Source organism: Oreochromis aureus, linkage group 18, assembly GCF_013358895.1.
Source record: "Oreochromis aureus strain Israel breed Guangdong linkage group 18, ZZ_aureus, whole genome shotgun sequence".
Classification (NCBI taxonomy): domain Eukaryota; kingdom Metazoa; phylum Chordata; class Actinopteri; order Cichliformes; family Cichlidae; genus Oreochromis; species Oreochromis aureus.
The window spans coordinates 11927418-11952724 of record NC_052959.1 but is presented as its reverse complement, the minus strand read 5'-3'; the positions used below and the strand labels follow the sequence as shown (position 1 = coordinate 11952724).

The window sequence follows — 25307 nt, the reverse complement described above, 5'->3', positions numbered from 1 at the left end:
CAATGTCCTGTTAAGCTAAGTGTTGGATCCATGTATGGCAGGATGATGACGCAGGAGCATCATTACATGGTCTGTCTGCCATTGATCTCCAAAACAGTCCCCTGTGTGCTGAGATATGGTGAGCCTGGACCTAATGATGTTTCAGTGGGAGTCCGATTCCAGATTGTGCAGCGGAAATATGACGCCTAAAACCACAGTGAGCCTCGGTAATGTTTGTGTTTGCGCTCCGGACGTTTCAGGGCATCGGTATCTCTCTCCGGCTGAGCGTGAGCTGTATTTACAGCTGCAGGAGCTGATGAGTACAGCATTAGCCGTTTACGTCCTCAAGTGGAAACTGCACACTTGACAAGAACTTACAGCTAAATACTTAACAGCCCAATTTTTCCCTACCCAAGCCTTGCTTGGGAGATAAAATGCTCCCGGAGATGCAATTAAGGATGCTGAAACTGTCGACCCAACGGACTCGCACCTTATTTATTCACCTTTTTTCTTGTAAGATGTGTTTAGGCTGACTTTAACACTGTAAACGCTCCTGCAGTCTGCTGTTTTCAGGCCTAGTTTACGAGATGAAGAAGGAAAGAAGAGAAACACAGAGATTTATTTTGAAATTCACTTGGCTTTTATTCACATTTCATGTCTGTTGACATCTCAACTGCACCGTCTGTCCATACATTCGACTACGTACGTGAACAGGTCCTTTCCTCCCCCATCCTAACCTACAGAAACAGGAGGTAAGACCACCGCCATCACAAATAATAATAATATTAATAATAATAAAAGCAGCATCGAGCAAACAATTTTTAATTTCTATCTCCCTTCATCGTCAGCATCTTTGCATTTAATTTACCTGAATGTAACCATCAATGATCAGTTTAATGAAACAAACAGAACTAGCCTGTTATAAATAAACGTCGTCTTCCTACCGTCATCAGTCAGATCCCACACTCACAATAACAATAATAATATTAATAAAGGATATAAACTCAAGAGTAAAAAAAAAAAAAAATCAAACCAAAAAAAGTGACTTAAGTCTTTTTATTGGAAAGAAAACGTGATTGGTCTTCAGTGAGCACGTGTGTGGCTGTGCATTGGTCATCTGCATGCTATTATGAGCCAGCAGCACATCGCCTGCGCTACTACAGCCTCGAGACGCGGATCGAGTCGGCTTAGGTCCGCCCCTGTCAGTTTGTCGTTCGTGGTCATTAAGACAGTTGTGCGGCGAGCGTGACGGATACCGTCCGCCCGCGGTGAGCTACAGCAGGGTGCTACAAACAGCGGCAGGTGGCGTCTTCGTGCCAACAGCGTGTCCGACCCGCGACCTGCAGCTCGCAGATACATTCGTGCACTCTGCAGCTTCCTGTGATATACTTTGGTTGTGAGATGACATCGTAATACATGATCTAGTGTCTGGTGAGGAATGGTTCGCAGTGCCGTAAAAAAAAAACAAAACAAACAATCAAAAAAAAAAAAAATCCAATACAACAAGCATGATTAGCCCCTTTCAGACACGCAGAGCAGTTCCACTTTCTAACCACAAATCTGATGACAGGCTGCTGTTTATTGTTGGTGATCGTCAGCTACATCTGCTACACCTGAAAGCCTCATTGCTCCAGACGCTTTGGGAGCTCTATAGTCAAACAATCTGTAGTTTAAAGGGCAGTGAAGTACAGTTAATTAGCTAAATCTAACTTATTAAAGTTGTTTATACATTAAATAATAATCGTCCTTAATTTCTCAGCTTTCCTTCAGGGTGATCACTATGACACTAACTTCTTCTGTATGTGAAATATGCACAGTAGCTTTTTGAAAATTCTGCACCATAAACAAAAATCAGCAGAAATCTCAGCCTGAATATCAGTTTGGTTAAATGAGTCGACTAATTCATTGATTTCCACACATGCAGGATTATAAACATCCATATAGCCCTACTTGAATCTCATAAAACAAACAGTAGATTAAAATTTGTCATATGTTAAAACATCTTAAAACTGAGTGAGAACTGGTGACTCCCCCCGCCATCAACGTTAATTTTTACTATCGGTGCAAGAGAGCACTTTTGCTTCATACCGTGACGAACATTATGTGCCTGTATAGTTGTTACGAATATCTTAATAAGTCTCCATTTAAAAGGGCCAGAAATGCTACATGTCTGAAAAGGGCTTATCTGTTAACTAATGTCTCCCTGAAGCCAGGACGTATCTTTTGGCATACTGACTTCAAACTGTGCATAGAGCCCGTTAGCCACACTTTGATGTGCTCTGTATGCAGTGTGAGCTTTTGGTCGTGGCCCGATGTCAATCTGATAAAAACATTAGTGCTAAAATCCTTTTGGACATCTGGACTCTGCAGCCTGTGCCAGTGGAGATCATGAACACTCTCTGTGGGATCCAACAGCAATGATAATGGTCGCTGACTGCACGTCAGAAAGGCCTCCGTGGATGGGTTTAGTGTGCTTTCTCTGTGCTGTTTGTATTCCCGTCACTAGGTGGCGGTGGTCGTCTTACCACCGTCTTTTCGACTGCTTAACCACGCTGTGCCATCTGAGGATGGGCTTTTATTCTGGATGAGTGAGACACTGATGGGACGCCATCATTAAGAATTTATTTCAAGTTCTGAGCGGATGAAAAAAAGCAGCTCAAAATCCAAAAGAAGCTGGTGCTGTCCTATTCTTTGTTTGACCCCCATCATTTCAGACACCATCTTTATATCCATCCTTTTAGAAATTTGCAAGAGCCGTGGCGCTCCCACTGTGGGCATGCTTGCATCAATCATCCATCTTCGGACTTCCTTGTATGTTCCTTGTGTTCCCAGCTGGCTCTACCGATGTCAGTCACTGGTACTGGAGGTAATTTTTTAAGGACTGGGGCAGAGGAAGGCGCTCGATCTCTTGAAGCCGGTCCCGACCTAACGCCACTCTGGCCGCACGCCGACACAGGTCCATCAGAGGAAGAGGCTCAGCTGAAGAGAGGGGAAAACGGAGAGATTTTGTTTAAAGTTAGAGGAAAGTCAACATATTTGACACAAATAATTGAAAACACGACCTGCACTTTAAAAAGGCCCTTATGACCATCTGCTTAATGTCCAGGTTTATGCATCTCAGCCATTTTTTCAGGCATAACACCTCTTTATGTTTGTTAAACACGAACAGATTAGAAAAAGGAGAAATGGGTCACAGAGGGTGACGATGCACACCTTTAAATATTTACACCTTCCACACGCAGACGCCATCAATGACACGGCTTCCTAACAGCTTAAACACGCCCACTACTTTAAACCCACTGAAACAGAGACACATGCTTCTCGACTTGCTCTCCCGCTGATTAAGAGCACATTTGAAGCAGGCTGCTGGGTTATAAATACACTCATATCTTGCACAAAGTTCAAACTAGTCCACATAGGTGTGACACTGTTACATCCCCTCTACAGTCAAGGTTCCTGGTCAACCTTTTCTCTGACCTTCAGCTTTAGTTAAGGAGGTAACGGATACTGGAGGCGGCGGTCTGAGCTGTTCGACACAAACACAGCAGAGGACGAGAGGAGACTGTCTGAACTGTGCTGCTGTTGTCTAAGACATATGAACATATATATTTTATATGTGTAATGAACTCGATCACGTTTAGACCTAAAAATATTGGACCTATTTTGATAATGATGAGAAATTTCTTAAAAATGAAAAAACAAACAAACAAACAAACTCTCCAGGTTCTCTAAATTCTGTTTTTATTTTATTCTATTACTTTTTGTAAGCATAGAGTAAACACAATATCTCTAAGTTCTGTGATTTCATCTGATTTAAAGAAATCTACAGTACTGTGCAAGTCTTTAGCCACCTCATAATTCTTTATATGTTGCAGGGAAAAACAGGAAACAAGTGCAGTGACTTATTGAAGCACGTGCAAACATACGTGGAAATACAGTACATGAGACAAGTTGTACAATTTGAATGAGTTTGAAAGTCAATATTTAGTATGGCCACCTTTATTCAGTCTGAGCCTTCTTTTAAGTAGTCCTCAGGAATATTTTTCTAGGCTTCTTGAAAGACATTCAAAGCTTTTCTTTGGATGTTGGCTGCCTTTTATTCTGTTTTCTCTCAAGATGATTAGACTCTGATTCAGTCTGGGCTCTACAGGGAGGCCAATCCACGATGGTATTGCATGGTGGATCAAGATCTTGTTATAATTCCATCAATTTGGGGAAAATCCCAACACCACTGGCTGAAATGCAGCCATAAACCATGATAGAGCCTCCACCGTGTTTTACAGATGGCTGCGGACCCTTACTGCTGCACCTCTCTTCTGACCTCCTCCATGCAAACTGATGACGATTTGATAACCAGATATTTCAAATTTGGATTCGGCCTTTTCTCCCTGTTTCCCTTCCTTAAGAATGGCTTCTTAACAGCCACCAATTATTTCATGTGCTATCTGGAGACAAGGTCTAGTCTTTTGCACAGTACTGTAGTTTCATGAACTCAGCCTATCAACAGATTTTTAAAGCTTCTTTTCAATTACAGACGAAAATATTAACCAGGTAACTGATAAAATAACTTATGTGTGAATATCAATAATGGCTAGTTATATTTAATGTAGTGGTTATATCATTATTGTTATAAAATAAGTCAAGAATTAAAAAAGAAATATGATATTTTAAATGTATTTGCCCCTAGAGATTAACACACACTGTTGTGAGCTTTTAGCAGCTTCCAGAATATTAACCAATGACCTCGTGTAGAATAAATTGTAAGTTGTGTGAGGTGCAGGTAGGATGCAGTTGTTATTTCCGTGTGTCATATCATCTCATTTTCAGGTGAGATACGCTGCAATTAGACTGTCAAGTTGTGGGTTCTGCCTTGCAGACAAACAATAATTACAGGCTGGTAACTTCTAAATGTTGATACTTAAGCCATTAACAATTGGTAAAAGATTCAAAAGGATTCAAATATACCACAATCATACCCCGGTTAGCTGGCACTCAGGTAACAACAAAATATTAGTCAGAAATGTCACAACTAAAATTAGAAACTGGGTCGCCTTCACCAGTTTACTGAAATGTCCCCATCAGTGAATATCTCCTCTTATTTAAAAGGATCGCTATATCATGAGCTGGAACAGGAAATGAACCAACAGCTTTTATGGGAATTATTAGAGACAAATGTGACTTCACTTAACGACAAAGTCAGATATGAAGTCTGACACCTCGACATCACGAAAGCTCTGCAGTGCAAGCAGCATCTCAGAAGCAGGACATGACTAAAATTTAAATAAAAAAAAAATCTAATGCAACTTGGAGGAAAGTTTGACACTCGTGGTTTATGCAGTCAAATATAAAATAAACAATTAAAAAAAAAAAAAAACACACACACTGCTGGTTAGCTAAGTGCTAAATATGAACTGTCTAGACTGAATGTGAACAACTTAACCTCACACCCTCCTCCACACGGAGTTAACAGTATCATCAGTCAGTTAATGCTGATGACCATATCTGACTGGCCTAATCATACAGTAGAGCAGAGTGGGGCATGAGTGGGAGGGGGAATTAACTTTGCAGTCAGACAGCCATCCTAAAACTCCTCCACCTGAAGAAACATTAGTCACATAAAACACGGCTTATTGCATTGTGCTGTTAATGCATCCACCTTTCAAAGTAGTAATGCACCCCCACACAGTGACAGCTAATCATCAGTGCACCAACTGGAAGGAAAGGCAGGAACATGAGTCAGAGGAATGGAAATGGAAAGATTAGAATGGCACTTTAAGACTTGCACCAAATGCCTTAATTCGCACTTTTAAAGTGATCAGGATCCAACATTTATTCTTACTTCGCCCCATGCTTCACCTCTCCACACGGCTTCGTTTAACTTGGTCTTACATTTTTTTTGTCATAATCCACAAAACTGGAAACATCTCCACCAAAGAGAAAAAGGCTTAATTAATACCCACAATAATTTCAAGGTGTAAAGTGCAATGCAAAAAAATTCTGGAGAGACATTAAAGCACTGCTACCCTGTGAGTCTGCCTCTCCCCCTGCTGTTCTTACTGAAGACAAAAAACACACCCACTGACCTCACTTGTAAACTCTGGATGCCCTCTACCACCACGTCCTCTGTAGCTGTGTGTGTGTGCGTGAATGAATATGTTCAAGGTTAAGCCAACAGGACAGCAGACAGGCCGTCTTCCACACCTTGCTGTGTAACTGTCACATTAATGCCCATCCACACTCACTCTCAGAAACAGCGTGTTACTTATGCGCAGTCACAATGACGACGGCGGCGCTGATTTCTACTTTCACCTCTGTTTGACTCTCGACCACTCTGCCATTATGAGAGCTGCTCGCCTTACAGTAACAGAAGATACTGCAGATGAGCGCTGTTCTGCGGCGGCATCAGCATCGGCAACTGTTTTAAGTGACATTTACATGCACTGATGTTTAATTGATTATTTTCCCTTTTTCTTAATTCATCATTTCAATGTTTTGTTTGTTTTTAACTACAGCTTGTAGTGGCTCAGATTACTGTTTTGGATTTTAATGTATTCACAGTTTGAAAGCTCACAAACAAACACAGAAGGTTCTCAGTAAGCTACCTAAATATAGAGCTATCAGGGATGCTAAGCTGGCTTTACTACCTCACTGGCTGATGACCAGAGAGACAGAAAGAGTTTACTGTGACTTGCTTTTTAATTAGTTATTCCCCCAGTCTCTGCAGCAGGAATAGAATAATGAGACAAATCTTCTCAAAGTATTTACTCAATGGGATTCTTTATTGTATTTGGAATAAGCACTTAAGTAAAGGAAATGTCAACAAAACAGTGTTTTAAAGACAAAAACTATCAAAGAGTGAAGCTGCTGGGGAAAAAAGAAAGAAAAAGTTTCTAAACCTTGTGAGACTTTATATAAATATGGCTTAAAATATTATCCAATTAAACTAATGAAATCTAATCTGATCAGGTATGTTTGGTTTTTTTTGCATGAGTTAAACATTGGTGTGGGCTTTAAAATCCCTGCGATGATCACACTGTCTAATGAGTTCAGAAGTGTGTATCTGACAAATCCTCTGTGACATGTGCTGTTTTGTTGCTAAGAAAACAGGCGGCTAGTGTATTTATGCGTTACAGCGAATTGGTGGATAGATACAGATAAAGCATCTTGGATATGTGAGCGTTATGTAACGCAGTCACGTATATATGCAACCTCCTGTCTTGTCATCGTTACTGTCGTTATCTTTATGGAGACTCCACTTTGTCCCGGATAAGATTAATCCCATAAACGTACGTGATATGAACGCTTTATATTCTTCTGTGTTCCTTCAACTGAAATCGAAGCTGGCTCAATCTGCATCCCAGCATTTGTTCTGCCAGCAAAAACCTATTTGGGTATTCGAGTCATCTTAAGGCGCGAAAGACTGGATCTGAAAATGTCAAAGAGACAGTTACTGTGGCTACAACATGTTTTGAATGCCAGTCAGTTAACTGTGTGTGTGTGTGTGTGTGTGTGTTAGACGTGTGTGGGATCTGCGCCTTCACTTATCAAAGGCAGCAATTTTACACCACATCCAATTAATTTGTACATGCTTGTAGGCTTGTTTATTGCCAACCAACAGCACTGTTGCTTGCTCACGGAGGGAGCCCCTGTCAGCTGTACCTTTCCTCTTTCCTGAAGTCTTAAAATAATCAGACAAAGAAGTAAATATTCACTGGTTGTGCCATTAATTTTGCTCTGCTACAACAGAGACTTAATTAGCTGCTGTTAGTTAAATAACAAGCGGAAATCAAAGCACCTCGAGGAGGAGTCATTTTTACTTCAATAAACTGAAGCATCCAACACTGCACTGCTTTTACCTTATATACAGCCGTTACACATGATGGATTATTAATTCCTTTAGCAATGAAGCCTAAAGATTGGCAGTGAATCAGGTGAATGATAACCATGGTGCATTAAAATGCCTTACAGCTACAAAACATGCTAGAAGGTCTTTTTATTTTATTATTTTTTTATGTTTGGTCTTTATTAATGACAGGACAGTTTCAGAGTAGGTAGGAAAGGTAAGAGAGCAAACAAATGGCCCAGGGTCCAATTGGGATTTTCCAACAGCCTTGCAGCACACAGGTGAATCAGATGAGCTACACTGGTGCCTGAGGAGGCTTTTAGACAGAAACAATACTGAAAGCAGTAACAATTTATTTTTTTAAGCACTCCAGTAGGTAAATGTACATGTATCATTAGCATTCATATCACACTGACTGTCTTTTACAGTGTATGGAGGTATTTATAGTCCAATAAATCAAAGGTGTGGGCTCAATAGGAGATATAACACAGGTGCCTGCTCATATTATTATGCTTGTTCTAGGTGGTTGTGCGGCTGCTATTTACTATAAGCTGGGAAAAAAAGCCGCATAAATCATTAGACGCCCTCCAGATGTGTATAATAGCCTTGTATTGCATTACAGAAGTAATTAGTTTGGCTTAATAACTTCAGTGGGAAAGCTTAGTGTAGTAATGACAAGATTTCATTCTTAATGACACATTTTCCATCATGTTTTATCCTATAAGCTTCTCCTCGAGTGTTTAGAGAAGCTCATAAGGAGATTCAGTGCGGACAGTGAGTAGTAGGTAATTTCCCTCTGTGTCATTACACAAGAAGAATCACACTTTGAAACGCTGCAGGAGTGAATATCATCGCTAAATATTGCCAATATATCACCTGAAGTCCAATTACATTGGAAAAGTGATTTCCTTCAACGATCTGCTTTCTAAATTGAGTCTATAACATAGACTGTGTGCGCTGGGAATCAAACCCGCAACCTTTCAGCTGCTTTTATTTCCTCCACAATCTCATCTATTTTCTACAAAGATGTCAAACCTCGTTGAACATTCAGCGAGATGGTTTACTGATGAAGGTAACTAGCAGATATCAGATTGATGTGGCATGTGACGTGACCCCAGCCAGTCTGGAACTTGTTCCCTGATTAGACATTTTATATGGATATGAATGGAGACCCTGGGTCTGCTGCGATGGGAACAAGCAGTAATAGGGGCACACAGTGGGACATGGCGCCTGTAATGAGATGCAGCGCACAGCGATGGAGAGCAGAATTTATTGTCTGTAGAAAATGATAATAGGAGAGAGGGTGAAGATGGCAACAGCAGCATTACTTTTATGATGGATGTAAAAACTGACCTGAGGGGACGAGCAGATGCTGAATAAATTCTGACAGACAGATGAATGCTGAAAAGCTAGGAAAAAAAGGGTCTGAGGCAAGAAGAAATACTTTTCAGTATTGTGTTTCAGGGAAAAAAACACACCACGGTGACCTGCAGCTGCTCTCTATTTTTTATGGGGGTGAAACCTTTTGAATATATTTCTGGTAACAAAGCTTTAACACTCTGTTTGGGCGTTTCCCACAGTTTTAGCTGTCTCACATTTGAGAGCCTGCTCTGAAGGAAATGGCATCATCGACTACCTACACAGCTTTGTAACGCCTACAAGTTCTGACAGAAAATGAAAAAACTTCCAACATTACATTTAACATCTGGGTGGAAAAGTTTGTTTTTATTTTGCTCTGACTGGAATCCAGCAAGCAAGTTTAACTAGTTAATGCTGATTAATGGATATTTTTTAAATGTTATTGTGCATGTAAAACCAACAAATATCTGGTGGATGATATGGCAGATATGTCTGTATCATGCTTGTTTGTCTTAAAGCTTTTGTTAGTGTAACACGGCAACAACAAGATGCTGTCATCACACAGACCCACACAAACCACTATGCTTTTCAGTAAGGAAACCAACAGGATGCAACTTTTGTGTTACATTATTTCACCACGTACTGAGTCATCTCAGTCCGCTTTCTGTCCTCATGGGTTGTGGTAAAGCAACACACAAGGGCCACAAAGGTCTTATCCATTTGAATTCGAGGCACTCATCTGAGAATCTTCATCAATTTCTTAAGACTAACGGGGAGTTCCAGCCGAGGTGCGACCACACTTTGGCTCCTCTGACCGTAAAATCCTCGACTCGATTCACACCTCGGCTCATGCGACCCTTATCGAATCATGGGGGGAAATATGGTTCTGCAGAGTTGTGGCATTTTTTACTGCCACGGTGTTAAGTACGTCATGGTTTTCATCAACAACCTCTTTTTTTTGCTGACAAAAACAACACGATAGCTGAATAAAAACTAATGCACGAGCACAAGCTGTGATAATATGTACAGATACTTTGGTCGAGGAATAAAAATTAGATGGAAGTGTTTTGGAGAGATAATGTCAAAGCTATGTAGAAAGGTGGGACAAGTCTTGAGTTTTAAAGTCATCCAATCAGAAGTGCTCTCCTTTTGCAGTAAGGTTAGATGTGCACGATTTGATCTGCCACTGAGAAACGGGGTAGGAGGCTGGGTACAACTAGCTGCCTGTTTCTCATGAAAATGCGACGAAATGTCAACACTTGGGAGGAACAGAAGGGTAGACATGTGGACACAATTTGCATTTGATAAACAGAAAAATAAATCTGTGTGTACAGTGCAAATCTTTACACTACTCTACTATAATCTTCCGGTATTCCGATTAAAACTAAAAGAATTTCGCTCTCTAAATTATGACTAAAACTAAATGACATTTTAGTCAAAAGACTGACTCACAGTTTGCAAAATTAACACTGCTGTTACAAACAACTGGTCTGTGGACTTCCTGCTTATGTTGTTGTTGGTCATTTGGCCAGATGCAGAGAAGAGTGAAGTGATAACATACAAAGAGCTGTGGTGGACTGATTGTTAAAAACAGTGAAAATGATCCACTGCAGTCACCATCTGTGCTTCTCATGATATATTTTTAAAAATGTTATTTCACACTTTTCCTGTTCATGGTGAACTCTTGGTGTTGTTCCCTTTCCATCACTTTTCAACCAATCAGTGTTCAACCTGAACTGAACTGAACAAGACTCTTGGATGAGAGGTGAAACACCTTCATGAACTAAGACGTCCATTTGCCTTCAGTTTAAACTAGAGATGGACCGATCCGATATTACGTATCGGTCCGATACTGACCTAAATTACTGGATCGGATATCAGCGAAAAATAAAAAATGTAATCCGATCCATTAAATATAAAAAAAAAAAACACCTCACAAAACTTGCAACACCTCCTAACTCGGCTCATAACCGTAGCACGTTGCAGCAGTGTGCTAGAGAGGCTGTGTGTATTTGTAGCCTCGCTACCAAACCAGCATTTCATCTCTGAGGAAGTTATCCCAGAGAGAAGTAAAGCAAGTGTGTAAGTTCATCTCTGAATGTTTGTAAAGCATTCCCATGTTAAAGCTTAACAACCGATATATGGAGCGACTGCGCTCTCTCCCTCACCTTCCTGCCGCTACTTCAATCGTGAAACTGCTTAACGATCAGCTGATCGGCTTTTCTGTCGCGAGTCCGTCTCTCTTCTTTGTTTTTGGTCCACTTCGCGCCAGAAAGAGGAAACCAGCGGCTGAACAACAGCAGCACCTTTAACCTTGATAAGCTGTTGTTAGAATTTATTTAATATTACTTTCTACACCAGGATCCTTTTCTACGTAGCTGACGGCTGGTAACTGTGCAGGGGCGGATCTAGCAAAGTTTAGCCAGGGGGGCCGATAGGGCATTAACAGGGAAAAGGGGGCACAAAGACATACTTTTCTTTCTTATTCTCATTTAAAATGTCTAGCTTTTAATAAATAATTATCTGAATCTTACACCCAAAGTTTTAATCTGATGTAAAATGTATAGAAGTCCATTACTGCATATAGTAACTGTTAAGTCTAATATACCCTAGTAAGCTATAGTACTTTTTCCTTTGGGAAGGTACCGTCTGTGAATTCTGCAATTCTGTTGAAGAAAGATGTTGAATCTATTTCATTATTCTTGAAAAATAATTTGTTTCTGTGCATTTTTTTCACCCTGCATCAAATTAAAGTTGATTACATCGATTAAGCATCATGAGGTGGAGGGTGGGGGTGGTTCCTTTTTTTTTTTTTTTGGGGTTTGCAACCCTATTAGTTAGGTTGCTTAATATTTCTGCTAAGTACTCTTTAAAATACCAGAATAGGGAGGATGGAGTAGGTTTAAGTTTATTAGATTGATCAGTGTTGCTGAACTATGAAATATTTTGGGTGCAGTATATTTTTACACACAGGTATAACAGAATAGCTTTAGTGTTGTTGTTTATTTAAACTTGAGTATGAACTTATACAAAATGCAGCAAGATATTAAAAAAAACAGTTTTATTGATTAAAAAACACACAATATCGGATTCATATCGGTATCGGCAGATATCCAAATTTATGATATCGGTATCGGACATAAAAAAGTGGTATCGTGCCATCTCTAGTTTAAACACTTATTACCACCATGGCTCAAAGACAACACAGCCGCTCAGTTGAGTGCCGTTTCCAATAGTTTGGACGGCAGTGCAGTGACATCACTTCATGTGATTTGAATGTTGATAAAGAGTTATGTGAGGAATTAGAGAGTGCTGAAACAGCTTGGACTCAGAAGCAGCTACAGTAGCACGTACCAGTGCGTACGTTTAAACTGAAGTGATATAAGAAACCACCGAAGCCAAAAGCGCTGGTTGTGTTTATACAGTAACTGCACTGCTCTGCTATCATGAGTGAAACTGAGAAGAAGCTTCTTTTACTGAAACGCAGGAAACACAAAAGACTTCTTGAGGTCATGCATGTACTGTCAGAGCTGTGAACACTGGCTATTGCATTGGCAAGATAAGCAAGCTTTACTCTTTAAACCCTATTACTTTTTATTTCACAGAAGTTTAACTAGGTGCTAATCAACACAACTGGCACTATATATTATGATAAAACAAGCTGATAACAGTTGAGGTAAGTGTTGCTGTCACATATACTTAGACTTCTAGAAGGTTGCATGTCAGGAGTGTTAAGGAGCACTAATGTAGGGTTGTGGTCACTGAAGAAACCAAATTTCCTCCTTTTGGTGACCACATTTATACTTGCATGCTATTTTCCCAGCAGCTAACTGAGTTGTGAAAAGCCACAAACTGCATAAACCAAAGTGGGTGGAGAAGACAGATGCACACATTACACAGAGAGCAAACGTCTAACTAAAACACGATCCTTTCCTTTGTCTCTCCCTCAAGTCTTCCTGCCTCCATTTGCCACGGCTTCATCTCATCTGTAACAATACACCTCTCCGCTCTTTTCTCCAGCGATGCTCTTCTATCCGCAAACGAGAAGCCCCTCGGCTTGCTTTCTTCTCTGCTTCCCCTTTCACACTCTACATTTTATCCTCTTCATACTCTCCAAGGTCACCGTGTTTGATCTTTCCTGGCATATAAGAATTTATTGCTGTTGGGTGAGAGCAGCATTATCTCAAAGTGTCAACAAGAGACAGAAAAACAGGTCTGCATTGTGCCTGATGACAGTGCAGTTTTTAATCATTATCCAGTTTGTTTAGGAAGTGCTTTCTAAGCCCAAGAGGTTGAAGAATTTAGAGGAGCATGTAATCCTTTAATCCTTTAATTAAAGCCAATACAATATGAAAATGAATAAACTTGCAGTTGCAAGGTTTTCACATGGTGGCAGAGCTAAAATGTGGGCTGATGCAAAATCCCAAAGCTTGCTCCTAAGTTTGTGTACATATACACAGAGTAACAACAGTTCTATAATGTGACCCCTTGGTATATGTCACACCTGCTGGGTTTTTCCCCCTCTCCTAATCTAAAGCCAAACTATCACATAGCCGCAGACTGGTTTCCTGTTAACATGAAATACGAAAACAAAACCACACATTTACTCAAAGGAAACACACAAACTTTCTATCTTGCAAAAATGTTGACAGGTAGAAAAACAGATGCAAGGGCACACATTACTGAGGGAAACACAAACGCAGGAAATCAAAGTGGCAAACAGACACACATCCCCCAAATCACGAAAGATCAGAAACACTCAAACGGTGTCAAGAAAACAAATACAGAATGCACACACACGTCTTTGCTATCCACATGCACAGGCTTTGAGCTTGCTCAAGGGCAATTAAGTCCAGTCAAGTACATGGCAGGGGTGGGTAGTGATCTCAAGTACATTTTAATACAGAAGATAATTACCATAACTTTTGACTTTCTGATTTAAATAGCCTCCTTGCTAATTTACGCTTCTATTTTCCCCTTGTAGAAAAGGCTGTGTAAGGTTGCTTACATTCACGGTGCATATAACGTGCAGATGAGATTCTTTGAGGTTCTGGCAGAAAAACATATTTACATCCCTGAAAACTAAAAACTTCAAAGGCCTGTCAACATATTGATCTTTGACCCATGAGTGTTCACGTGATCGCTACGTGACCACGCTTCATGGCATGATCGCGTATGCACTCCAGATCAAGCCCGTCTGTATACTCAACCTTCACTTGAGCTCATGGGCAAGGTTGTAAAAGTATTTGCAGAATCTTTCCATAGACACCAAAGAACTCTAAACCATCTCTGCGGTGGTTTTTGCAGCAGTACTTCTCGTGCACACGCAGACACTACAATCTCAGGGTCACGTTTTACAGTTAATGTAAATGCATGACAAACTCAAATTACATCGTGGACCACACAAAGCCCATATTCATCAACTGTGGGCTGGACCAGTGAAACTCCCCTTTCTGTCAGTTCAACTACAGAAGTCTTAATATAACAAAAGAAGTGCAATTTCAACAGTATATCTTAGTTTTTCTTCAATGATAAAAATAAATAAATAAATAAATCCTGCAGTAGTAAATAAAAGATCTGTGCCAGTGTGGATCAATGTGCTTAAAATGTGAGAAATAAATGTGAAAAATTACCAAAAACGTCATGGCAGCTCATTTCCCACACTTTGTAAAACTGTAATTATAAAACAGGATTGTGGCCCAAAAGAAAAAAAAGTTTCTATAGCCTATAGTCATTTAATAGTCATTCTGTCATTTAATTTTTATTTTTTAATTAACTACTTTGATGTATAATGAATGGCCATGGGAGAGGTTTTTATCAGCCAAGGAAAAAAAGCACCCATAGAAATCTATTTTAATAATTTTTAAGTCCAGAGTTTTCCAGAGTCGTCCAGTTGGCCGGACTGGAGTCTTTCCTGTGCTGTTTCTTGTCCTGTTTCTTGGCACCCCTGTTCTAGATATGCCAAGGGGTTAAACTACTTTTTACATATTTTAAATCTTTCTAATAGTGGACCAAGTTTCTGTCTACATCAAACAAGAAAGTCAGCAGATTATCACCACACAGACACAGAAGCTTGCACTTCAGGATTTTTTTTTTATGATTTAATTGTCATTTTGTCTTGAAAATGTGGCTAAACCTTCTGCAGAAGCTGCTTTGTCACTCATTATCAACTAGACATGCGAGCAGCTCATGGAAAAACGGTGCAAAGAGCTTTAAGTGTGAGGCTGTTTCGAGACAGAAAGAAAAAATTGATTCTCAAGGCGCTGAATCTTTATCCCATTTAAAATCCGATCTATCAGATACTTCCCTTGTTTTAATAGCCCCGCTGCACAGCTTCCTGCCCGGTCTGAGTCTCAGTGCATTGCTTTTACTATATGCTCCCCCCAAGAGTGTGACTTTCACATTGTATGTAGAACAAATCAGTGCAGAATATTAAATATAAAGCCTGCTTAGATCTTCTGGGAGGCGAGCAGTGCAGTAAAAACAGCTTATAAATATTTCAATTGACAAATCTGAGCCTAGGCAGTAATGAGAAAGTGGGTTTAAATTATTCGTTATGACACAACAAAGAGAATTTGTACAAAATAACCAGATTCAAACCTCACAACAAAAACAAAAACAGCAAAGACGAGGATTAGCGGGAGGTGTTTCTTTATTCTCCGACTCAAACACTAGAAACTGAACTTTGCCAAACGTCCTTCTCAGACATGGTGAGAAGTTACTAATGTACCTCTGGTGGCATCCTGTATCTGCTTCCCCAGATCATTGTGTGACACCAACAGTTTTTACCACTATCACACTTTAGGACACACTAAAGAAGCCACTGTGCAGAACTAATGCTTTAATGTTGCTACAATCCGTGAAGAATTTGTTAGAAAACGCTTTCATACTAAAAAACGGGGCAGCAACGGGGTGGGAGGACTAATGGCTACAAACAAAGTTGTTCTAAGTCCGTCCCACACAGACTTAGGAGAGAAGGATGTGAAAATCCTTTCTGTCTGAAGTCCTCCTAGAGCAAACTCCTTCTTGAAATGTTTGGGTAACTTTAAATTGTCTGTGGTATGACTCACATCTTACCGGCCACATTAGTGTCACGCAGAAAGATAGGCACTGTGGGCAGAGCTGGCCGGTACAGCGGAGCTGGTGGTAATACAAGCCACAGTGGTGTTTCTTTTTTAAGCCCTGCTCTCTTTTTACCATTACTGTAAATCCACTGTTTACTGTCTCCTCTGGGAAGGCAGGCAGAGAGATAAGAGAGAGGGAAGAACAGAAGATGTAAGAGAGCGGTGGACAGGAATAAAGGGAGCAGGGGAAGGGGTGAAGAAGAGGTAAAAAGAGCAGAGTAGATGAAGCAGAGAAAGATGTGAAGAGGTCATGAGATAAGAGGGAAGGGTGGACTCGACGGAGTGAGAGTGATAAATAGATAGGGACAGAGCACAGTGGGCCTGTCTGACCCTCAGATCCCCTTGAACTGCAGGAAGGCGGGCTTTAGTCATAAAAATCTCAATTTTAGAGGAAATCATGGCATAATTTACTAAGAACATCTTAAATTAAGAGACCCAAACCCTGTGTGTAAAGAGACTAAAGACTCTGGATTTTTCAAACTGTGCATTTAACCTGCGTAAGATATGTTAAGGGCATTATTACTTCAAGCCAGAATAACTAGTCTACATAGCATTTTAGCATCTTTTAGCTACTTTTTAGTTTGAAATTTAACTCTTACTGCTTCAATTTAGTCTCACTGATCCCATTAGCCTCGTTAGCATTTAGCTAATTAGCCATGCTTTTCATAAAATGCAGTTAAAGTCGTACTTAAAATAGCCCAGTGGCCAAAAACATGTGCTAATGGTGTGAAATGGTGCAGTTCACAACAACTTATTAAGTAACATGATGACACTGGATCACTTACACACATATCTAATCTGAGTGTGCTACAATTGTAACCTGCACAGGGTGTCCTATAACAGCTTGTATAGGCTCCAGCCTAAAAGAGTGGATGGATAGAGGAACAGTTCAGCCAGAGAGAACAGATGACAAGGAGTATCTGTGGCAGTTTATTCAATAATTAATAAAGATATGAATGAAAACAAGGATACAAAAATTCTCTTTTTAGATTAGATAATTCACCAAAAGACTGAATAACTGTATAAATGATTAGCTGGTGCTACTGGGAATGTTTCTATGGTTCAGACACCAACATCTGCTATATCAGTGTATTCCTCCTACTGCTCACTGTGGCTGTGATAATAGAAAGCTGCCGTTCCCTGTAACACAAACCAATCAATGGATTATAGCAGAGTCCATAATCTCTTTCTTATGGATAAATGCTTTTAAAACAACTGAATAATTAAACAAACCGAGACAGAGAGTGCCTGGCTTTAGCACATTAACAGATGTAATGTGCTGTGTAAACACTATTTCAGAATTTCAAAGATGGGCAGCCTCATTAGAGAGGGTAACCTAATTATATACACAATTAGGAAGGTAGCTGTGCATTTGTGTGTGTGCCAGAAGAAAAGAAGGAAGACAGAGGGAGAAAAACAAAGCAGGAGAAGAAGAAGCAGATCAAAGTTCAAAACAAATAAAAAAAAAGAAGCGAGGGAAGTTTGGGGACAGCATACGTGCGGAAAAGGCTGCTGCTGTTCCTGTAGCCTCAAGGCAACTCAAGGATCATCACACACACACACACAGGCATCGACACTTACTGTAAACAAACATGAGTTCTTACACGTGCACACATTCAGCAGGCACTCCTTTGCCACCGACCTAATAGAAACAGACTGAGCTAAAAACCCAGCTGATCCTTCACTGGCTTAACCTCTCAGGTCAGAGCATGGATTCCCCAGCACACACACACTCACTCACACACACACACACACAGAAGCATCAGGTGCAAAACAAAAAAGGGGATCAGGTGCAAAAACAGAGAGGTAAGAGAGACAGAAGGGATGGAGACTGAACAGTGGAATTTAACCTGGGATTGTAATCCACCTCTGTGGTTCTAATTTAGAAATCAGCTGATTTACAGGAAAAGTTAAAATATCGTCACTTGATTATCTTTAATGTTGCGCCTCTATTTGCACCTAGAACACAAAATGCTGCTGAATGCAGCAAGTCCATGCTCATCCAGTGGACTTGGCACTAAACTGAGAGCAAGACCATTTTAAAGGAGAAATGCAGCACTTCTCAGGTTTCAGAGCCTTATAATATACTATTACTGATCATTCTGATATCATGTTAATTTTAGCTGTGCTGACTTTAGCTTTAGATAATGGAAAACTGTAACAATCAATAGTGTTGCTGCTTACACGCAGTGTCATCTGCTCACGCACAAAAACAACACAGCCTGACGGAAAATTGCAGGCACGTGTTCACAGTCCGAGTACACTATTATCTGTGAGGTGCACGTGCTGAGATTAAGGTTAGAGACGCACCGCACGTGAGCCCGGACATTACAAAGCAGAGACAGAGAGGTTTATGATCAAAACAAGCTGTAAAATGATAAAAGCTGTAAAAAACAAAAACAAAAAACAAAAAACGGAAGTAAACAAGCGGGCTGAGTAAGTTGATGAGCAATCTGTCAAGGAAATGAACTTTTTTATTTCAGGTGATGAGGATGTTTACCACTTCATATATTAATAATTTACTAAGACAAAAACAAAAATAGCAGTAATACGAAGGATTAGTTTGGGCCTTTATAGTAAAAATGCATCAACTTAAGTATTAAAAAGTTTTAGAAAGTTATGCACGTAAAACATGTAAACCTACATTCGATCGCTTATAGTAAATCTGTGCAAGCTGTTATTGTGCCGCAGCTTCTACTGCAGCATCCCTACATACAGGAAGCCATTCACATTTAATTGATGCAAGCTTACCATCTCCATTATGCTGTAATGAAACAACGCTGCTTGTACATTATTGTGCATTTAAATCTTTGTGTAGTAAATAAACACAAAATCACATTTCAAAATCCACTGAACAGCGAAAACCAAAAGTTAAACAACAAAAAGTTGTTAAAAACAAACTGACAGGAATCATAAACGATTAGACAGTTTTATGATCTCTCGGGAATATCAAGAGAGCAATAAAAACTGGGAGGTGCCTTTGACAAACTGTTCATAAGTGGAAGGAGTATCCGCTCTGCCAGACTGCACTGCACTGCTCAACACTCTTCATGTTACAGGCTGTTTATCCTGGGAAGCTGGATTGAGGAATCCCCGCTGTGGTACCACTGGAGGAAAATTATACTAGCTACATCTGGAAATCACCAGCAATGGAGAGCAGGTGGAACACACCTATGCATGCAAGTAAGTAATTGCAATCCTAGAAGGCATATTTGTGACAAGATTTCACAAAAGTTAAAAAAAATAATAATAATAAAAATTTCTGCAGGCAAATCTAAGACCAGAATTTGTGCACCACGTTTTGACTGAGTGGGCTTTAGTTTTTCAGATATTGTTTTGTTGTTAAAGATAACAGCAGGCATCTGTTAGTAACAAACCTCCGGTGTGCAAAACACTGAAGGGAAGAAAGACTGCAGAAAAGCCTGAGTGTTGTTTCAAATCTCTCCAAGACAGTGAAATGGATATGATTCATATGAAGTGTAAAATATGATTACAAGTGGGCGAGTATGATTCACTCCTGCCACTCACTGCACTCTACCTTTCTTGACTTTAGTAATTGACAAATCTATAACAAGCACACTGAACTCAGGCCTTTGGATTCAAAGTTTTCTTGCCCTTTTCTTTCCAACAGCATCACGCGCACTCAAAGTTTTGCTGCTTGGTCCCAGGAGGACAGGCAAGAGCTCCACGGGTAACACCCTGTTGGGTCGAGGGCGGGTTTTTGACACGAGAGGAGGAGGTGCCAGTGCAGCTGCTGGTGCTGTCACTGCTGGACGCCATTTGACTGTGGTGGATGCACAGGGCTGGGGAACATCTGAGGACTTTGTTCCCAAACAGGAGAAAATTGAACTCCTGAGAGCATTATCGCTGTGTGGAACTGAGGGACCTCATGTTGTTCTGTTAGTGATTCCTCTTATGGACTTCACCGAGTCTGAGAGGAAAGCAGTAGAGAGAAGGATGGAAATCTTCACCTCTGCTGTCTGGAGACACACGATGGTGTTGTTCACTTTTGGAGACTTGCTAAAAGAAAAAGGCTGCAGCGTACAGGAGCACATCCAAACAGGTGGCCCTGCTCTGAAGTGGCTGATGGAGAAATGTCACTATCGATACCATGTGCTGGATAACAAGGCAGCTGTTAATTGCACGCAGGGGGGACTAAAGCAGGAGGTGAACAGAAGTGGAAGGAGACAGGAATGGACTTGGATAAAGAAAACTGACAAAGAAGCACGAGGGGTGAGCACCGGAGGTGAGCTGGATAGGAGACGAGAAGGAGAGCAGCAGCAGGTGAGAGAGCTGCTGAGCAAAGTGGAGGATATGCTGGAGGAGAACGGGGGGTGGCACTTCTCCTTTCACATGTACCAAAGGCTGGAGGAGGAATGGAACCGCAGAGAGCAGCAGCTGAGAGCTTTGCTCGAGGCACAGACAGAAGTGGGAAGTGCGAGGAGAAAACAAAAGACGGCAGAGACAAAGGCAGAAGTGGAGCCAGAACAACAGCCGAGTTTGGAGGCTGAAGAGCAGGAACAAAGCCGAAAGAAAGAGCTAGAGAACAAGGAGGGATGTGTGCAGAGGGAGATAAACACAGGGGAAGAGAGAGAAGAGGGAGTCGAGGTGGAGCTGATGAGACTGAGCAGTGAGGAGGAGAGGTGGGATACGAGCTCTGAGAGCGGAGGGGAGAGAGAAGAAGAGGAGGAGAGAGAAAAGATGAGGGGGCAGCTGGATGAGGAGTACACTGAAATAAAGACTGGAACAGTGACTTCATGTTGGCCCAGTGGGGGTCCAAGGTTAGTTTTAAGTCCAATCAGGAGGCTTGCCTAAGGCAGCAATAACCACCAACTCCAACAACAACATCTGGTCATTTACTCTCATGTGCTGTAACAAAAACTCTTGTCATGTGATCACCCACTAGAAATAAACAAGAGAACAAATCTGGATCTTCACAGACTTACACACAGCCACAGGCCGTTCACAAAGACCGCCTTCACAAAGCTGAGCCAACTGGCTTCAGATTTATATTTAGTATAGACATGAGAGTGGGAAGGAAGTGTATGTCCCAAAAAATGTCAAACTACTCACAGAGTGTATTTAATGGACTAAAATGGTATCAAGTCAATAAACAAATACTGTGTTTTTTTCTGTTTTTCCATTTGCATTGTGTGTCAGTCATTGGTTCCATTGGTTATAACTGCACCTATGCCAGTCTGCTTCTAAAATCATCAGGAATGTGAGACACTGTGTGATTTCAGTCCTCGCTTTTCTAATTATGTACATCTCCAAACTGTTGCAACACTTCCTAATTTTAAAAATATTTGCAGCACTCTTGCACTCGAGTAATTAAAATCCAATTTCCCTTCTTGGGGTAAACAGACACAAATAAAGCAACTCTGCTATCCGGAGAAAAAGTCAGCGGATGAACTCTGATAAAGGAGGATGCTTTCTTAACACCGCTCTCATTATTTTCCCCTCTTATATTTTTAGATTTTCAATTTGTAAATAAAATTGAGGCAATCACTCCATTGGAGGTTTTCAGCCTAAGCCGAGGGACGTGTGGCGTGCCACCCATTTCATTAAATCTCAGCAAACTGTCAATTGGCTTCAGGGGATTGCCGTCTCTCCTCGACTGACAGACTGTTAATTCTCATCTCTGGCTCGCAGTCATGATGCCGTGCAAGGTCATTTGGGCCGTAAGCAGCGAGGTCACTCTCTGCCCAGGACGCCAGGCAGGACCAAAAAAGGCCATTTCAAATGCACATATTCAGATAAATATTTCATTAGGAGAGCTCCAGACTGTTCAGATTGTTAAGAAAAAAGAAATCCAACCCAACTATTCATAAAAAATGAGGGTTTTTTTTGCAGTCCTTTGCCATTTTTGAAGCAATGCAAAGATTTTCAACACTGTATTAATTAGTGAGCGTGCAGACGCTGCATTTGTTTTCGTCCCGCCGCTTCTTTTAATTAGATACAGAAAGCTGCTGTGATACTAATTTGGTCCAAGAAGTCTGCTGTCTCCAGACATGAGCCGCTGAGATTTGTGTTTACAGAGCTTCACTGGAACCAAACGTTACACCAGATGCTTTCAGCAGTCACCTCTTCCCGGGCAGACTGTGCGATCTATCAGTGATCGACTTTACGAGTTTAAATATGAAATGTCATAAACCCCTTTTAATAGAGATTGCTGTAAAACTAACCCTCCTTGCTACCTCTGAACAGTAATGTCAGAGGCCCATTAAAACCAGTTATTTTAGGATGAATGGTGGGCTCTAACATACAAACTCACTTGCTAAAGTAAAAAAAACACGACTGAAAGTTTTATTTTTCCAAAAAGCATGACCTTTTGAATCAGTCGGTCCAACAATAAAAGCTTTCAGCTGACCCTGCAGCCGTGTTCTTAGAGCTGACAAAATTGTTAGTGTGTAACTGCTGCCAGTAATCTTCTATTTGATAACACAGTAAGGTTCCTCATTCAAAGTCTCTGTGTTGACATCTCTGACGAAACTGCAACTCATCTGGAATTTGATACCTTGTTATGATTTTTATTGGACTTCATTGCACAAGATGAAGTCTGACACACGGTTGGGTGAGCACTATCAGCTTTAAATATGCCATGAAATTCCTTATCAAGACAAACGGTGACTGGGAACAAAGTGTTTTGGGAATTACACAATACCTATAGCTGCCATTTAGTGAATGAAAGGTTCATCCGCAATCTGTGTTATGTAATAGCAGATCGCTACTGGTCAGGAGTCCACACTTCAACATAAGAGGTGCTTGCGCAATGTTAAAGAGTACAAGTGAAATTATTAAAGAGAAGAATTGTAATGGCGTTCACCTTTAATAGTAATATAGTGAATGACATGGAGCTATAAATAACCCTCTGCACCTTTTATTTGTCTGGCTCCAATAGCTGCTTGAGGTGAGCACTCGTCTAGGCCACTGCTGTTGCTATGAAACAACTGACAACCCATTTAATGTGCAGCACTGGTGAGCTAAAAGCTGAAATATTTTTGACTTTTAGTGCTGGAATGTGCTCCGCTCGAGCAGCAACAGGCATGAGTGCCGTCCGATAAGGCTGTAGCCCGGTCACAAACTCAGCTTTAGTATATCTGCACAGACTCACTGTCAATGACAGGCTCAGCGTGTATTTAAATGCTAGTGCTCACCTCAAATGACATGATCATGACTATGACAGTGTTTCCCTAACATCTAACGTAGCATCTTCCTTAACTAACGTTTAATGTTAGTCGCCTCGTCTCTGTGTTAATTATCTCACATTTGAGTTTTTCCTGTTTTGCTGTGATTGCTGGTTTTCCCCATACATCTCTTTTGATCTTTTTTAGACCCTTTGATTTTGTTCAAATACGCCTAATCCTTTAAAAGTCTCCAATTAATCCCCTGCGTATCCGTAGTCAGATCGTCCTCTTCAGAGGGGTTTACTGTGAATCAAGATTAATGGGTTAGCAATCTATGTTGAGCTCTTCTGTGTGACAAGTGCCCATCTTTTTACAGGACTAGGAGAGCTGGTCATGTAAAAACTTAAGCTAAACAGACAATGTGGTTGAGCATGTTCATGTCTCATTTACACTGATGTAACTGCAGCTACTAGAACACACACACACACACACACACACGCCACAAATACCTGTTCAGCCGTCACATTAGAAACAAACAGCAGCACTGAGAGCACAATCGCCATTAAAATAACTCAAACTCAATTGCTTATTTTATCGCTCTGTGGTTTCTGGCAGCATTAATCTTTTGTCTTGTTTGTAACTGTGTTGCTGTATTATTTTTATGTTCTTTATAGATTTTTTTTAAACACCATTTTATTATCATTACCTGATAACATCTGTGACTGAAGTAGGCGGCGCTCATAAGGATCATTTTGTGTGAAAGAAGACTCATATGACATGTGAAACGCCCCCATTCATGCGAGCAGACAGAGAGACTGAAACAGAAAGCCCGGCTTGACAGAGAAACCTGATAATTGCTGTTGTGATGCCCATTATCTCTGACTGGAGTAGGAAACCCTGGCTTTATTGAGCCTGCTTTGTAGTATACCCCTCTAGTTATTTTCATGATCTTTGTTTAGGATCATGTTGAGGCTCCTTGTTTAGGCTTTTAAGTTTTTATCTTTTTTGCTGGCTTAATTAAGAGGGTTTTTTTTTTGTTATTTCTTGCCTCAGTGTCCTGCCTTTGGTTCCTATCCAAAACCATATTTTTGAGACGTTTAGCTTTGCAAAGGTGGGTGAAAAGTGTCAAAACTGAGAAAAGCAGGGCATCATTTTTTCTCCTTTCTCTGTATTTTGCACCAAAAAGCATGGTGTTGCAAGTCTTTAATAATGAAGAAGGTGTCAGAGTGTTAATTTAAGGTCTAAAACTTGCTTATGTGCAAAGACATTACCCATGACCTGCCATACCACACCGAAGTAAGACAGTTAAGCAGAGGTGTGAGGTCAGTGTGCTTCTTTGACGTCCAATATCGGTTCTTTGTGATTACAGTGACTGAATGTGGAGAAACAGACGAATTGCTGAGACTTTTTTTTTCTTAACTGACCTCAAGCTGCAGTGCGCTTGAGATAAAATCAGCCTGTATGTGACACATAAATTAAAGTGAGTTTGACACCCCTTGTCTCCACATATGTCCCACATTCTGGTTGACAAATGGACTCTTAAGACCTAGAGGTTTCTGATACTGCTCGTTGTCCTTTGAACAGAAGTCGTTTTCATCACTTAAAAGTTTCACAGAACTGCTAAAACTTTTGCAGCCACCAGAATAACAAAGAAACAAACAAAAAAAGTGAAGCTCTTAATTTTTTTCATATTCTTTTTCTATTGTTTCTTCCGATGATCACAAGGCACTCACCACAGTTGCTGAGATACACACTTTTACATGATAACCTGGCCTAGAAACCTAGTAAGCTCAAGGAGCTAGTAAACCATATCTTTGGCCCTTTAACAAAAACCTATACCTTGATGTTACAAAGTGCATAAGTTGCAGCTTTTTT

The 25307-nt window shown here is 40.6% G+C and overlaps 2 protein-coding genes across 7 annotated transcripts in view; one reads left to right on the top strand and one right to left on the bottom strand.

Annotated features, from left to right (window-relative positions):
- Positions 1 to 602: 602 nt before the first annotated feature.
- Positions 603 to 25307, bottom strand: part of LOC116314038 (SPRY domain-containing SOCS box protein 4-like) — a 79809-nt gene continuing 55104 nt past the window's right edge. For all 6 annotated transcript variants that reach the window (XM_039602785.1, XM_039602787.1, XM_039602784.1 and 3 more), the window contains one exon: positions 603 to 2958. In XM_039602785.1, the coding sequence (XP_039458719.1) occupies positions 2831 to 2958 (128 nt within the window). In that variant the 3' untranslated portion in view covers positions 603 to 2830. The remainder of the gene's footprint in view (positions 2959 to 25307) is intronic.
- zgc:136870 (uncharacterized protein LOC664693 homolog) lies at positions 19326 to 21414 on the top strand. Its single transcript, XM_039602783.1, has 2 exons — positions 19326 to 19488; positions 19937 to 21414. Exons 1-2 carry the CDS (start codon positions 19455 to 19457, stop codon positions 21118 to 21120), a joined length of 1218 nt encoding a protein of 405 aa, XP_039458717.1. The 5' UTR covers positions 19326 to 19454; the 3' UTR covers positions 21121 to 21414.

Excerpts from the sequence above, each read along its gene's own strand:
- zgc:136870 (XM_039602783.1), top strand. The coding sequence starts at position 19,455 with ATGGAGAGCAGGTGGAACACACCTATGCATGCAA. Across the intron at positions 19,489-19,936 it reads GAACACACCTATGCATGCAA|CATCACGCGCACTCAAAGTT; the intron begins GTAAGTAATTGC and ends TCTTTCCAACAG.